We start from the raw sequence: 15,428 nt of genomic DNA on the forward strand, positions 1-15,428 counted from the left end.
TTTTCAGTATGGGAATTACGTGTGCTGTGGAATAAACTCAGGTCTTTTAAGAAGCTAATAGTAAAACGTCCACCCACCAATCCACTAACAGCAAGTGAAAATAAAATCTAAGAATACTGCATACGTTTTAATTTTTACACTAAAACATATGTACGTGTTATATATGTATATTTTGCACAACACGTAATTATGACATCTTCATTGTTAGCACATTTCCTGACCGCTGGGGCCATGTGTCAATCACCTTTTGGGTCTGTCACAGAGTAGGTACGTAAAGGTTTATTTGAAACTGAACTAAGGAAAGAAAAAAATACTGAACAGAAAAAACCTGCAAAGATATCCATTCTTTTTGTTAATATCAATTTGTCAAGCCATTTGCAAACGTATTCACTCTTTTGCACTGTTGCTTTGCTGCTACTGCTGCTAAGTCGCTTCAGTCGTGTCCGACTCTGTGCGACCCCATAGACGGCACCCCACCAGGCTCCGCCATCCCTGGGATGCTCCAGGCAAGAACACTGGAGTGGGTTGCCATTTCCTTCTCCAATGCATGAAAGTGAAAAGTGAAAGTGAAGTCGCTTAGTCGTGTCCGATTCAGCGATCCCATGGACTGCAGCCCACCAGGCTCCTTCATCCATGGGATTTTCCAGGCAAGAGTACTGGAGTGGGGTGCCATTGCCTTCTCGCCCGCCACAATTTTGGCCAACGGATCCGTGCCCCGGGTTAGAAGGCATTCACACCTAGCCAGCTTCGAGGCCTAACTCTAAATACCGCAAGTGTAGGGAATCCAGAACTTGCTTTCAAGCCTCTCCAGCAGACAATTTCCACCAGGCTGCCCAGAACGCAACCCGCCACTGGCGTTTCCTCCAGACTGCTCAAAACTCCGGGAAACCAGGGAGATTTCCTCCCGCCCACCAAGAGAAAAACAGCCGAGCAGCCGTGGACCGGCTGGCCGCAGTGCCACCGGGGCCCTGTGGAGGGCGCGCGCGGCCGGGCCCCGCCGACCAGAGGGGAGGCGGAGCCGGGTGGGGGCAGCGCGTTCCGAGCACGGCGCTTCCTGTTCCGGCGCCAGGAGGAGCCGCGCGCTGCTGGTGCTGCTGCCGCCCCCGTCTCCGTCTCCGCTGCCGTTGGTCGGGCTACTCTCGGTTCTTCAGCGCCCAGTTCTCTCCGACCCATCGCCGCTTCTAGATCTTGCTGCGAGTTCGGATCTTGCCGGGTGAGGCTGCCTCGGCGCTAGCGGGGTCATGGAGGAGAGCGAGGGAGCCCGCCCAAGCGGGACGCGGGGACAGTAACGGAGGTGCCTCAGACGCCTCTTTGGGGAGGCCGGGGGCTAAGAGTCTCTCCCCGTGGTTTTCCTTTTGGCTGTGGGCAATCAGCCCGCTCGCCCCCCAAGGAGAAGGCGTCGGGGGCGGGTGACGTCCTACCGATGGGTTTCTCGGCGGGTGACGTCAGGCCTGGCTCGGGGGGCGGGGCCGGTAGCGGGCCCGGCCCCTCCCCCACCCTTTCCCGGGCGGGCGCGACCCGCTCGGAGGCCGGTTCGCTCCGGTTAATCCCGGACTCCTTTTGTTCGCTGGGCTCCGAAGGGCTGCTCGCCTGGCGCCCCTTGGCCCCGACTCCCTCCCCCACTCATTAATTGCTAATGAAAGGGAGAGGAAGGCTGAAAGAGATTCTTGCAGGAGTCTTCGGTGCTGGTTTAAGATTATTCGCAGTATGAGGTTTTGCTCATCTGTTTTTTTTTTTTTTTTTGGTCATCATTTTCTAGAGGAGTTCCTAGCAGATATTCAGATGAATATCCATGGCAAACTGAGGAGTGTTGAGTTCTGTAATGCTCCCTTATTTTAGGATTTAGGAGCGCCTGGTGGCTTTGGACCGTTTTCTTCTGAAAACCGAGAGTAGTGCTTTTAATAAATGGGGATTGTAATGTTGAAGCATGGAAGCATACTCACCTGACAGAAGAAAAAAAAATTTTATAGGGTTGGTACTAAAGAAATACACGCTTCTACATTTGGTGCCTGTGAGTTTGTTTTGAAAACGAACCCTCCATTATAGGCGAAGGTACACTTCAGAAGTCTTTCAGAAGTTCTTTGTTTAGGAATAGTGCTCTTTGGGCAGGAGGAATAGAAATTTTTCTCAATACTAGTGTCTGAACTTTCTATTCAAAGCTAGTTTGTTTCAGAAACTTGAGTTATGTGTACTGGAATGTCCCTTTTCCTCTCTCCACGAGGAACGGAGACCCAGAGACAGCCCCTTAACTGAAATCCTTGGGACCAGTGTGTTTTGGAATTCAGAAATCTTGAAATTTTATCTTTAGATTTTAGAGAGACGATAAGGTGCAAAGATGAGAGATCACACCATTGGAGTCGGGGCAGCGTCCCCAATTCAGCATTAATATTTGCGCAGCGATAGGTAGGAATTAATAAAAACTGTAAATAGCCTCAGGTCAGGTTTTGCCACCAAGTAAGTTTTATGTCAAACTTGGGAACACTTCTTTCATTTCTAAAGGTTTCTGATTTGAGAACTGCAGATAAAAATTTACGAACCTATCATGGCAATTTGCAAAAGCTGACATCTGTGGAGTTTTTGCTACCTGCCAGACAGTGACCAGGACGTTTATTGTTTAAGTCTCACAGCAAATCTGTGAGGTGGATACTACTGTCTACTTTCACCTCTGAGGTTGGCACAGCTTGGCTTGTCCAGAGCCCACCAGTGAACTGCAGCATTACCTAGTTTGAAATATTTTTTGGTGTGCACGCCTATATTTTTTTTAATGCTTTTTAAATGGAAGGATAATTGCGTTACAATATTGTGTTGGTTTTTGCCGTACATCAGCCTGTACTAACCATAGGTATGTACATATGTCCCTTCCTTCTTGAACTTCCTCCGACCCCTCTCCCCAGGCTTGCAATATGCTGGTACACCGAGGGAGAGAAGATGATGTATTTATTTTCTAGGCACTTTTATTATAGGCACTTGATTTACCAGTCCCATTTAGTCCTGACCTTAAGGGCCCATTATTATAGTTGAAGTAACAGATTCATTGAGGTGAGCTGTCTCTGAGACGGTCAAACTTTGGTCTAGAGACCCTCTGGATGAAGCTTTCATATTCCTCCCCTTTTTACATTGCAGCCAATCTGAGCTGCTTATATGTTCCACAGATCACTAACTGCTCCTTTCCCTAGGACCTACCTTTTTGTTCTCCCACACTGCAGACAGGACTCCTCAGGATTCATCCCTTTATAATCCTTGCCTTGATGCCTTTAGGAGCTCTTCAAGGTGCTCCTATAGTGCCCTGCACTTAGCCCAGGTAGCCTGCTGTTTAAATGGTAGTTCTCCACCAGACTGGGAACGGCAGTCAAGTGTTTATTCCATGTAACACTATTCATTTCCCCAAGGCCCAACACAGTACCTGGCACTTACGTTCCAATAAGAATGAGTGTAGAAAATAGGACTGACAGGAGCTTGTTGAAAAGTTATTTTTTTTAATTACATATTTTTAAGTAATTTTAATTGTTCAAAAACATGCAGATCCCCAATTTCTTGAGTTGTCCAAATGTAAAATAGTGTATCTAATAAACCCCAATACTAGAAACTATCACATAAAAATGCTTATTCAAAATTTATATTTTCAGTACAATATATTACCAGTATCCCTTCCCCATACTAAACAAGTCAGTGGAAAAATCCTGATTTCCCTTAGTGACTCTTAATAAATATCTTGTTTATAACTGTAGATTTTTAGATATTTTACTTATCTTTGAAGTAGTCAGTAATTGTAACTGTTTTACTAATGAGAAAAATGGTCTCTGGTTAAAAACTGTCTTTGTCAAAAGATTCAGATAAAAGATTTGGTGTCCAGGTTTCCTAACTGTGTAGTCCCATACTGTTTTTGACTCGTACTACAGTTTGATGACCCTTTGAAATATTCCTTGTCCAGTACTCACCAGTAATTTATGGGGTTCAACTTTTTAAAACTTCCCCATGATTGAATTACTATTTTTATTCTAAAGGCCATAGGTGTTACAGAAATACTTTATGTTTCTAATGCTAGTTGAAAGAAATTATGTACACTTGTTTTAAAGTTGCTCTTCGGAAAATACAATGATTATTTTACACATGATGTGTGTTGCCATAAAGTGTTAATGGAAACTTTTGGAAGTTTTTAGATTTTTCCAAAATGAAAAGTTAAAGTCTTCCTTGATTATAAACTTTTTTTTTGTAGTTCAAGATCACATTGGACTCACCTTAATTAGCATAATCCATATGTTTGGAGGTCCCCCCCCCCAGAAAATCTAGGGTTTGGGGGGATTTCTTGGCAGTCCATTGGTTTGTTGGTTTTGTTTTTGTTTTTTTTTTTTTTTTTAAGTCTCGATGTCCACTCTAGTGGCTTGTACTCTACATTGGAGTACTGATTGATGTCCAACTCTATTTTTTTAACTACTTTATGGTGAAAGTATTCCCCAAATAGTAAATTGGAATATTTCCAATTAATATGAATACTGTTTGGGCATGGAAAACAGGTTGCTTTACAGTGCAATGCTGTAAAACAGGAAGTGACCTCTTTCTAATCCCTTTGGTCAAGGCTTTATTATCTCCTCTATCTTCCAGGATTTGATGTTGAATTTAAACTTTTGAAAGCCAGAGTTAGATTTTAATGTAATGCTGTGATTAATTAACCATAGTTTTTCAAAAAGTAAGAAGGAAATGAGTGATTCTAAAAACCTGAACTGTAAGACTAGGTGAAATTGAATGGGTTGCTTAGTTAGGTTTTTTGCTTCAGAATTAATGTGAACTTTGATACAGAACCACTTTCTGTTTCGAAACAGCTCACCTTGTGTGAAAAGAATGTTAGTTTTAGGTAGACTTTAAATTTGTGCATGGATAAACTTTTTTTCAGGTGTTAGTCCTAAGAATCTACTATTGTGTGAAGTTACTTTTTAGTATAAAACCTTAACATGGAAACGAATGAATAAATATATTTGCTCTACATTCATGATGTGTTTTTTAATCTTATGAATTTAAGAGCAAGGTTATAGCTGTTGTGATAGCAGGCTTCCTGTTCATTTTCTTTATCATTCCTCATAATAACCATACCACATGAACTAAAACTCTGTAAATGGCTCAATATTAAACAACATATATATAACTATATTGTGTATTCGTGGGGCAGAGAAAAAAACTGAGATCAGCTCATTAGATGTCAAAAAAATCTGAAGAAATACAGTGGTTTTTTTTTTTTTTTTTTTAAGCTAGCAAAAAAAGGGGGGGGAGACCAAATCTAGCAAAAATAAGCATAAATAGAAACTTCCTTACTGTAATTTTTTAAAATCTCAAAACTAAAAATAAGAATCATATTTAAACATTGTAAGCATTACCAGGAGAGTTGGAAAGACTACTGTGCTCGCAGTATCTTATTTAAAATTTCATTGTTTAAATTCTAGCTTATGCAAAAGAGAAAAAAGGTATAAACAATGCAAAGAGAAGGTAAAATTATTTTTCACTAATGGCATAATTCTTTATCTGCTGATTCCAGAGAATGAACTGAGAGACTTTCAGAAATAATTCAGTAATGTCACTGCTTACAAAAGTAATACACTAAAATTTAAAAGGCTCTTCCCGTATATGAACAACCAGTCAATTAGAAAACATAATGGAACACCCAGTTTACAACCACGAAAAAAAGTTTGCCATTTAGAAATCTAACTCACAAAAAATGTATAGGAGTCTTGATTTTTAAAAACTATTGAGTGATACTAAATGACAATGACGGGAACCAGGATGATATACCTTGTTTCTCAAATGAGAATATTTTTATATTTTAAATATATCACATGTCCTCTAAATCTGTAAATTTAATTAGGTTTTATCATTGTGCTGTTGGGATTTTTTGTTTCTTTGATAAAGTGACTTAGAAAAAATAGGCATGACAATATTCAGGAAAACCTGAAAAAATAGTAATAGTGGGTCATAAAATTTGTTTAAAAGTATAAAGCTGCCCTAATAAAATGGAATGTTATATTGTGGATCAGTAGAATAGAGTTCACAGTACCTTTGAGAAATAATGGAGGCTCTGTGGCCTGGTGGTTCTGGAATCAGACTATACCTGGGTTTGAATCTCAGTGTTTGTCACTAGCTCTGTGACTTGAAACAAGTGAACTTGCTAAGCTTCCTTTTCTCCAGCTGAACTGGGAATGCTAATAGAATCTGCATCTATCTGTGAGATTATGCACCTAAAGCACTTAGCATGGTAGATGGATTCTCAGTGTTTGTTATCAATAGCAGCTGTAGAATGTGGTAAAGGTAGCTTGTTGGGTCAGTTAAGAAAAGATAGATTACTCAGTAATTATTATTTGAAAGAAAAACAGAAGATTAAACAAGTTAAACTGTATAAATACTCTTAGAAAGCGTAGATGAATTTTGTCTCATCTGATACCCTTAATGTCTTACAAAGCATTTTAAAAAAAAGATGTACTACTAATTAGTAAAATGATCAAAGGCAAAAAAGTACATGCTGTAGTATTCTGTTTATATGAAATCAAGGAGCAAGCGAAAACTAAAAAAGTGATTGCTGAGTGGCAGAGAAATTGATTGGGAAGTAGCGTGAGTAAATTTTATGGTGTAAGGGAAATGTTCTTTATCTTGGATGGTTACAGGGGCATATACAACTCTCAGAGCTTGTTGACCTGAGCACTAATCCATGCATTTCATTGAGCGCTAATTATACTTGAGTTACAAAAATTGAGGAAAGTGGTCCAAGCATATTCACAGAAAAAGAAGTCTAAATAGGGTATAAAATTTAAATAATGCTCTACTTTCCACTTAATTAATAATCAGATGTAAGTTAAAACAAGATGCCAATCTTTAACCTGTCATTGAAAATGATGTATAAATTTAATAACATCCAGTGGTGAAGAGGAGCTTTAAAAAGGTAGTGTCAATTGGAACAGGCTGTTTGAGGTGGATTTTAGATGACCTTAACTGTTGACTGTGTATTTCATGTCTAGTGCTTTTTCCTGGTAATAGACTCAAAAAGATAGGTGTTTAGAGATGTTCAGTGTCATCATTTTAAAAAACTCAGAATGCAACAGCCTGAATAGCCACCAACTTGAGAGTACAAACTAAATTTTGGATCATTTTTATATGCAGCACAGCCAATAAAAAGGGATGAAGTTTATCAAGGTGTATGAACTATTATGGAGATTTTTCCTACATGAAGAAAGTCATTTTATAAATTATTAAGATTCCATTTAAATAATATGTGCATAATTCCTTAAAGAATATAAAATATAATAAACTGGTTTTGAAATATTCCTTCTTTTTTTTGTTTTGTTTTGGTTTTGTTTTTAGGAAAATGTCTGATGAATTTTCGGTAAGTTGATGCATTTATTCTTCATAAGTTTTTCAGCTCTTAGAAAAAAGACATGGTCCTAACTGTGGGCCCTAAGTCTTCCAATTTAAAAGAAATGCTTTTTGTGATTCTTCATTTTTTTGTTTTTTTAAGCATGTGATTTTGATGGATGATTTGTCTTTATTTAGCTATAATATTCGAAAATGCATTTTCTTTATGAACCTTTAAGTATAATTTTTTAAAGGCTTCTGTTTTGTTTTAACCTGATAGTGTTAATTTTAGCCAACATTTATTGATAATTATATACCAGGCACTGTGTTAAGTGCATTGAGTGAGTTATTTCGTTGAGGCCTCAGGTTAACTCTAAACTGTTGTTTTGAAAATGAGGAAACCAAAGCTCAGAGAGGATGTATCACTTGTTTGAGGTGAAACCAGGATTCAGTTCACACTGTGTTGATCAGTTGTATTTAGAAAACTTGAGGTTCTCTGAGGAATTGGAATTGTAAAGCTGATATTCAAGGAAACTCCTAAATTTTTTATTAAATGAGGTGGTTTTTAAATGGAACAGTTTGGCTTTTGAAGAATTCCTGACCTTATAGCTTACCATCCTTCATGGGTTGATAATCATGTTTGGCATTGCTTGTCCCTGAATAAGATCAATAAGACATGCTTGTTTTGTATTCCAGTTGGCAGATGCGCTACCTGAAAACTCCCCTGCCAAAACCTCTGCTGTGAGCAATACAAAACCCGGCCAACCTCCTCAAGGCTGGCCAGGTTCCAACCCCTGGAATAACCCAAGTGCTCCACCTGCTGTGCCATCTGGACTCCCGCCAAGTGCAACACCCTCCCCCGTGCCTTTTGGACCAACGCCAACAGGGATGTACCCCTCCGTGCCTCCCACCGGACCGCCTCCGGGACCCCCGGCTCCCTTTCCTCCTTCTGGACCCTCGTGCCCCCCACCTGGGGGTCCTTATCCAGGCCCTGGCCCCACTGGGCCATATCCTACACCAAATATGCCCTTTCCTGAGCTTCCAAGACCATATGGTGCACCCACAGATCCAGCTGCAGCTGGTCCTTTAGGTCCATGGGGATCCATGTCTTCTGGACCCTGGGCACCAGGAATGGGGGGGCAGTATCCCACCCCCAATATGCCATATCCGTCTCCAGGGCCATACCCCGCTCCTCCTCCTCCCCAGGCACCAGGGGCCGCCCCACCTGTTCCGTGGGGCACTGTGCCACCAGGAGCCTGGGGACCACCAGCGCCGTATCCTGCCCCTGCAGGATCGTATCCCACACCAGGACTCTATCCCACTCCCAGTAATCCTTTTCAAGTGCCTTCAGGACCTTCTGGTGCTCCACCGATGCCTGGTGGCCCCCATGTGAGTGTTTAATTTGTTATTAACATGCAGTAATAGTCCCATACGCTGAAAAACTGTCTCCAGTTTTGAATGGACAATTAGAAAGCTTTTAAACCTTTTTTTTTAAGGGGTGTGTATATAAAATAAGAGTAAATTTCAAGCTTCAGATAAATTTTAGATAAAGCATTTAAAAGGATGAAAGCACAAGTATTCCTCGTATTAAAAACACAAAAATTCCTCAAATATACCTCAAAGAATTTGTAATGTAGTAAGCAGTATCCTCAACAGCATCCTTGAAGTAAACTCAAGAGATGTGTTTCATTGGACTTTTTTTTTTCTTTTTTTTTAACTTCTCTGAGTAATGTTTTAATAGCATCAAACCAAAGCACAAAGTTCAATGAAAGTCATCTCTGCCAGTCTGGCTAGACACAAGAGGTAGATTTTTAGAGAATCCAGAGCAGTGAATGTGTAACGTTGCCCGTCTTTCATGCAGCTGTTGTGTTTCTCAGCCAGGGTTTTGTTAGACCCTTCACAGTACTGAGCTCAAGCTTATACCACTCTTGTGCATTGCCAGTTACATGTAATGCTGTGTGCTCTACTGTCAGCCAAGCTGAAGTAGGGTTGACGTCCTGGTTGAGGACCCTGTCTTGGGCGTATGGCCAAGTAGGAAAGCACCTTGTTCCCCTATGAACTGAGCCAAGTCAGAGTCTCCATAGGGGAAAACAAAATCTATTTATTCTTAAAGGACTAATCAGATCTCCAGCCAGATTAATCACAACCAATTAATCTTAATAAAGTGTCCCTGAAACTTCTTTTCATGAATGTAACTTTTTGCCATATATAGATATATATATATGGTTTTAAATATTTTAGTTAAGTGTATGCCAGAATAAGTGATGATTTGCTGTTTGGATTTGTTAAGCAATAAGTTTAAGTCACAGCAAGGAGTTAATAAACTCCATTTACAAAATCTAGAAGTTTACTTTTTCTTTTTTCTATTGCAGTCTTACCATTAAGTTAACAATGGATGAAGAGATGACGCTTTGCTTTTTGAAGTACATAGATATATGCACATGAATGCATATATAAAAATTGCTGTTTCCCTATTCTTAGAGGGCATTCATGAAAGAACAACTCTTGCACCTCTCAGAAGATGTCTGCCTCTTGTGCTTGGATGTATAGTACATCTGATGGATACAATCAGATAAAAATGTAAATGGAAATCATTCAAATGTGATTTTTATTTGGTTTTTATGGAAAGTTAAAGTAATTACGTATATTGAATAGCTCTTTGCTACAATTTGTTTAAAACAAATTTTTCAATTTGTTTAAATTATGAAACTAAACACTTATATAATCACTTTTTCCCCTAAATAAACACACTTTGAAAACAATCACATTGTCATAATTTAAACAAATGATGCTTCTCAACATCTTGAGCTGTTCTCTCTACAGGATAAATAAACCTGGTCCTTCTGAGGTTATATTTTGGGTATACATTTTGAAACTGTTGGTGATTACTGTCAGATGTTGAGTTAATTTTTATCCTTGAGCTTTTAGAAAAAACTTTCCCTTCGTTTTTAGTTCCACTGATTTATTTTTAGCCAGAGGGGTCATACAGCTCTCAAATATGCCCTTTGTGGACACTTGTTTCTTATTAATGCAGGCCGGCATGTAAATGTAAATTATATTCTTAGAAAATTGGTGATCTCTTTGTATTGTTTTAGAATAGATGGAACTGTCCATATTGCTTTGGGAAGAGCTCAAGGAGGAAATAATTCCCTCCTTTATCTGGAACCTTAAATTGGAGGAGACCCTGCAGACTGCTTCATAGTAACAAGTAATTTGCGTTCCCACAAAACACTCTTCTACAGGGCCCTTCCTGTGGTCCCTTTTCCCTCAGTTTTTTGGAAGGGGCACACCCCACAATTCCTCCCTGATACTGAAAACTGGCCCGCTCTAGGGGTCTATCACAAACACAGAAGTTATGTTTAGAGAACCTCAGTCATACAGACATGACTGTTCTTTGTAGAAGTGTGATCGAAATATGTCAATGTCTTTCAGAGTCTGGTTAAGCTATGTCATTGTGTCTCGCATAGTTTTCCTGGATCTGTTTGTAAAGTGCTTATGGTTAACAGTTCAGTTCTGTATTTGTTGACAGTAAGACAGGTAAATAGGTAGAAGAATGAGTGCCACCCAAAAATTATTCTCTAGCTCTAACACTGAGCATAATCATAAAGTATAGATCTCTGCAATTGAGTTTGAAGTAGTGTAACTGTGTTACTTAAAAATAAGTGTTGTTTGTAACCTTCAAAATAGCTTTTTGGCACCTTATCTTTAAATCATATTTTTTAGATTTGGGATAGAACTGATGATGTTACTTGTCAATAACATTTTGAAATTTTGAATGTATCCATTAGGTTACTAAAATGTATTTGTGACTTTCTTGACCAGTATATGAGAGATTTATGCAGGAGCTCTTTTGCTTAGAAATAAAGTATTTGGTGGTTTTATCTCTCTTATAGTTAAAATGTCAAGAATGCCAAATGCTGCCAGTTTAATGGTTTGTTAGCTACCTCCTTTTAAGAAAGCAAGATTGTCAACTTTCTAGAGTAACAGTCAGTATTTAGGCCTCCCTTAAATAATGATAGACTCAAGCTTTCAGAATTGAAACTAATTTGTTTAGGTATTTTCAGACTGGGGAATGTTAGCTTTTCCATAGTGGCACAATCTTTTTCTTTCACTTTGCAGGGACAAGTGGCAGCTATCTACAGTACTCTTGAAGTCTGTTCTAGCCTTCCATTTGTAAGGCAGTAGCCTTAGAAGATATCATAGCTTAAATTATCAGTTAATATCATAATATTAGCTAATTTTGGAAGGATGATAGGAAAAGTGAAATGGCAACAAAGATCTCTCCTTTTGGTTATTTTCGTTGTCCTACCTTGGGATAAGTTGACAGCTCTGGCTGTAGATAAAATATTTAACACTAGAGAGGATAATGTTTGACTACAAGAAGAAGAGGTAGCAAGTTTGAGACTCTAATCATGGAATCTGTTTATTATTATGAGAGAAAACCTTATGCTAAAGGATTTGAAGGGCCATGAATATAAGATTTGGAACTACTGCCCCTTACATTAACTGCTGCGACCCACACTGCCCAGAGTGCCCTAGACGATACTGCCATTTTAAAATTGGTTTTTCAAGGGTTTTCCAACTGATACTTGGGAAAATTTTTTTTAATGAATCAAAGTTGAAGGAAATAGAATTTCTCCACTTGGGGGAGGGACATCTCAATTCTTAAGAGTCCTCTGGGCCAGCAGGTATTTTTGGGTTCAGTTTTGGGTGGAGTTAAGAAAAGCAGAAGTTGTTTCAAGGACGAAACGGAAGAAAGCCTCTAAGAAGGTTTTTTTGTCTTTACTAGGGAATAATGTTACTTTTAAAACAAATTATGCTAGGCCAAGATTAGTTTGTGGAACAGGCTGCTTGTTAGAAAGTATGTTTGGCCTTAAGGGAGTATGCAGTAAATATGCTGGCATTTGGACTTTCAGAGCAGAAATTTTAAGACAGATTTGATGGAGATAGTTGAGATGTGTTGAGGAATAGTATGTCTGGAGTTAGGATCTTAGGTGTTGAAATTGTTGAGCCTAAAGGTGACAGAAATTCAAATACAGACCTTGGGTCCTCACTCATACACACAGTCCTCAAAAATCAAGGCTCCTTAAAGGAGTGCTTACAATGCCTTGGCTTGTCTTACTAGACTCGGCCTAATGCTTTTGAAGATGGCTGTTTACAGCTCTGACTGCATAGCCCTGTTTTCTGTAAAGTAATATATTGATTATTCAGGAATAAGTGCATTTTTTAATTACTAAAGGGCCTCCTTCCTTTGTCAGTTTTACTGCTTACTGTTTTCAGTAGAGAAGAAGGGTGGCTCAGACAGTGAAGAACCTGCCTGCAATGCAGGAGACTCAGATTCGATCCCTGGGTCAGGAAGATCCCCTGGAAAAGGGAATGGCTACCCATTCCATCATTCCTGCCTGGAGAATTCCGAGGGCAGAGGGTAATAAAGGGGCAGAGAACACAGGGGGTGGTCTGTCACACCGCTACAATGGGATATTGGAATATTTTCTAGGAAACAAGTCGGTTTTGCCCCTGGTATTTTTACCTCACAGTTATTAGTGCTACCTATTGTACTCAGATGTACAACTTTTGGAACTTTGTGTATATCAACATAGCTCTACTCAAAGAGTTTCAGTTAAAATACTGTGCCTAGCTTGCAAGTCAGTCAGTTGCCTACACTTCTGAGAGATTCGTGCCAGTGTCTTCCTTTCTCACCCTGAATAATCTAATGCTAGATTTATAAAATGCCTGGTTTAAAAACCTTAGAAATTAAACCTAAGCACAGACCTTCAAGTGTTCAAGTTTTTGAAAAGCATAAGGCTTAATTCAGATGGATCACACTGATCCACTGTACTATGCATAGAAAGTGGTGGGTGGCTTTCAGGGAAGACTATAATTTTATCTTAATAGAGCAATATTTAGTGTTGAGGACAGGCACTGTTCTTTTTAATTTCACAATTCTGCCAAGTAAAACAAAAATTGCCAATAAAATAATTGGTATTAAAGAAATGGCCATGCAAGCTTCTGGCAAGAGAAAGCCTCTGAAGACTGCATTCATTCAGCAGACACTTAAATGTCCATAATCCAGGTGCTTTTGTCAGATGCCAGAGATACAGAGTTGAAGAGGATGCCCTTCAGAGGCTTACAGCCTAGGTAGGGGGAGGCATTACAGATTTGATGAGTACATCCAGTATTAGTTTCTCTGGATAAACATTTTAGTATTCCTGCTGGCGGAAGTTTTGGACTAGCCTTTGGGCATTTGAAGAACAAAGTATGGAATACCTTTATTTTATTTCTTTTCAAGTAAAAATGCTTTTCAAGACTGTAGTGTTTGTTGATGCAACTGTTCAAGCACACACAAAGTAACGGGATGTTTTGCCTCTTCAGTTTTCCCCTGGATAAAGGCACTTTCACTGCCTGCCACTGGTCAGCAGATCCTGATTTGTTGCCATTAAGTAAACTTGACTTCTCATGTGTGCTCTATAAAAAAGGTTTTGTATTTTTTCCTTGATATTGTAATTTTTTTCATTGATTTAATAATGACAAATTTAATGTATGTAATTGTCTATGCATTTTAAGTTAAACTGCCTAAAATGTGATTTGCCACATATACATTTGTTTGTATTATAAACTGTAAGCAATCCGTTGGAGATGTTAGGTTTTATCACCTGCTGCTGTATTTGTAAACAAAGACAAATGTTGCTTTAAGACGTAATTATAATTAGGGATAGTCTATGGATGTGATACTTGATATTTTTTAAGATAAACTTGTTTGCTTTTGTGTATTATACCTGAAAACTTTTTTTTTTTTTAATGTATTTTCATGGTTTCACAGTTTTTTCACTTATTTTAATCTTTAGGCCCAATCCTGGGCTTCCCAGAAAAAGTTCAGAGCCTAATTAACTGCAAATTTGTTGTCGTAAAGAGAGAAAGAAAAACAGCCTGAGGGACCACCCCCCCCACCCCCCCACCCCACCCCACCCCCCCCCCCCCGCCTCACATGTGACCTGCATTCTCTAAGGCTGCCTGGGAACAGTGCCTCCTCCACAAACCCATCTTTCAGCAACGCAGTGTCCCTAGTGAGGATCTCCTTCCTCCCTTTAAGGCTGGCCTGTTCTTTGTAGCCGGGTTATCTGTGCACCGGATATCAGGGAGCCCTCCGTCTCTGCCCCTGCCGCCACACGCCTGCGTTCCTCTGCCAGAGACACTGCGGTGTCTGCAGTAAGGGCCACAGTGTTAACTTGGCATACAGTTGCTGTTCTCTGTCCACAGGCGGTTTGCTAGCATTTCTTGACACCCAGTATGAGTGGGGCTATAAATGAGTGAAATAATTTGTGGTATATTCTATTTTTGAAAAGGATTTCTGCTTTTTGCTTTGGACCAGAAAAAAAATTTGCATTTGATGTCTTAACTCGTATCTCTAAAAGTACCCACTTAAAGTGGAGCTGTGAAATAGGTAGTGAAATATAAGACCAGTCTGGAGCAGGGCTGGGAGGTTCTCCCATCATGAAGTGACATTCCTTTGGCAAACACGTTCTTGCCTGAATATCTGACACAAGCGGTTTCTTTTTTTTATCACCATATTAAAAGTTAGCACTAGTCCCTTTGCAACAGATCTCTAAAGCAAAGTAGAATCCTAACTATTAATATAAGCACACTTTAGACAAGACAGTGCAATAGAATTCTAATACCAGAAGAGAATTTGGTCCTCCTCATAGAGTTTGTTCCCACAGCATCTGAACATTATTCTCACGGGGGCAGGTTTTTGTGCTAATTCTCTGGGATTCCAGGAATGAAGAGGACACAGAGCAGGTTCAGTTTAGTTCCTCTCTGCTTTCCCTGAAGTAGTTCCACAATTCCACTGTGGGTCAGTGGGGCCGCTGTAACAAAGGATCCTCGACTGCATGGCTCAAACGAGAAATTCTTTACGGTTCTGCAGATTAGGAAGTCCGTGATCAAGATGCCAGCTAGTTCGGTTCCTCGACGGGAGCCTCTTCCTGGCTAACAGCTCCTCACTGTTTCCTCCGACATAGAGAAGAAAGCTCTCAGTTGTCTCTTAAATGGACACTCATCCCACTGTAAAGGTCCCATCTCCATATACCATCACATTG

General features: G+C 39.7%; 1 protein-coding gene across 1 annotated transcript; it reads left to right on the plus strand.

Moving 5' to 3' along the window:
* The first annotated feature begins 1,065 nt into the window (after positions 1 to 1,065).
* On the plus strand, positions 1,066 to 14,105 carry MAPK1IP1L (mitogen-activated protein kinase 1 interacting protein 1 like). The gene is made up of 4 exons (XM_065940055.1): positions 1,066 to 1,213; positions 7,342 to 7,363; positions 8,029 to 8,721; positions 9,705 to 14,105. Exons 2-4 carry the CDS (start codon positions 7,346 to 7,348, stop codon positions 9,714 to 9,716), a joined length of 723 nt encoding a protein of 240 aa, XP_065796127.1. The 5' UTR covers positions 1,066 to 1,213; positions 7,342 to 7,345; the 3' UTR covers positions 9,717 to 14,105.
* Positions 14,106 to 15,428: the final 1,323 nt, after the last annotated feature.

Source organism: Muntiacus reevesi, chromosome 7 (genome assembly GCF_963930625.1).
Source record: "Muntiacus reevesi chromosome 7, mMunRee1.1, whole genome shotgun sequence".
In the NCBI taxonomy this organism is placed as follows: Eukaryota; Metazoa; Chordata; class Mammalia; order Artiodactyla; family Cervidae; genus Muntiacus; species Muntiacus reevesi.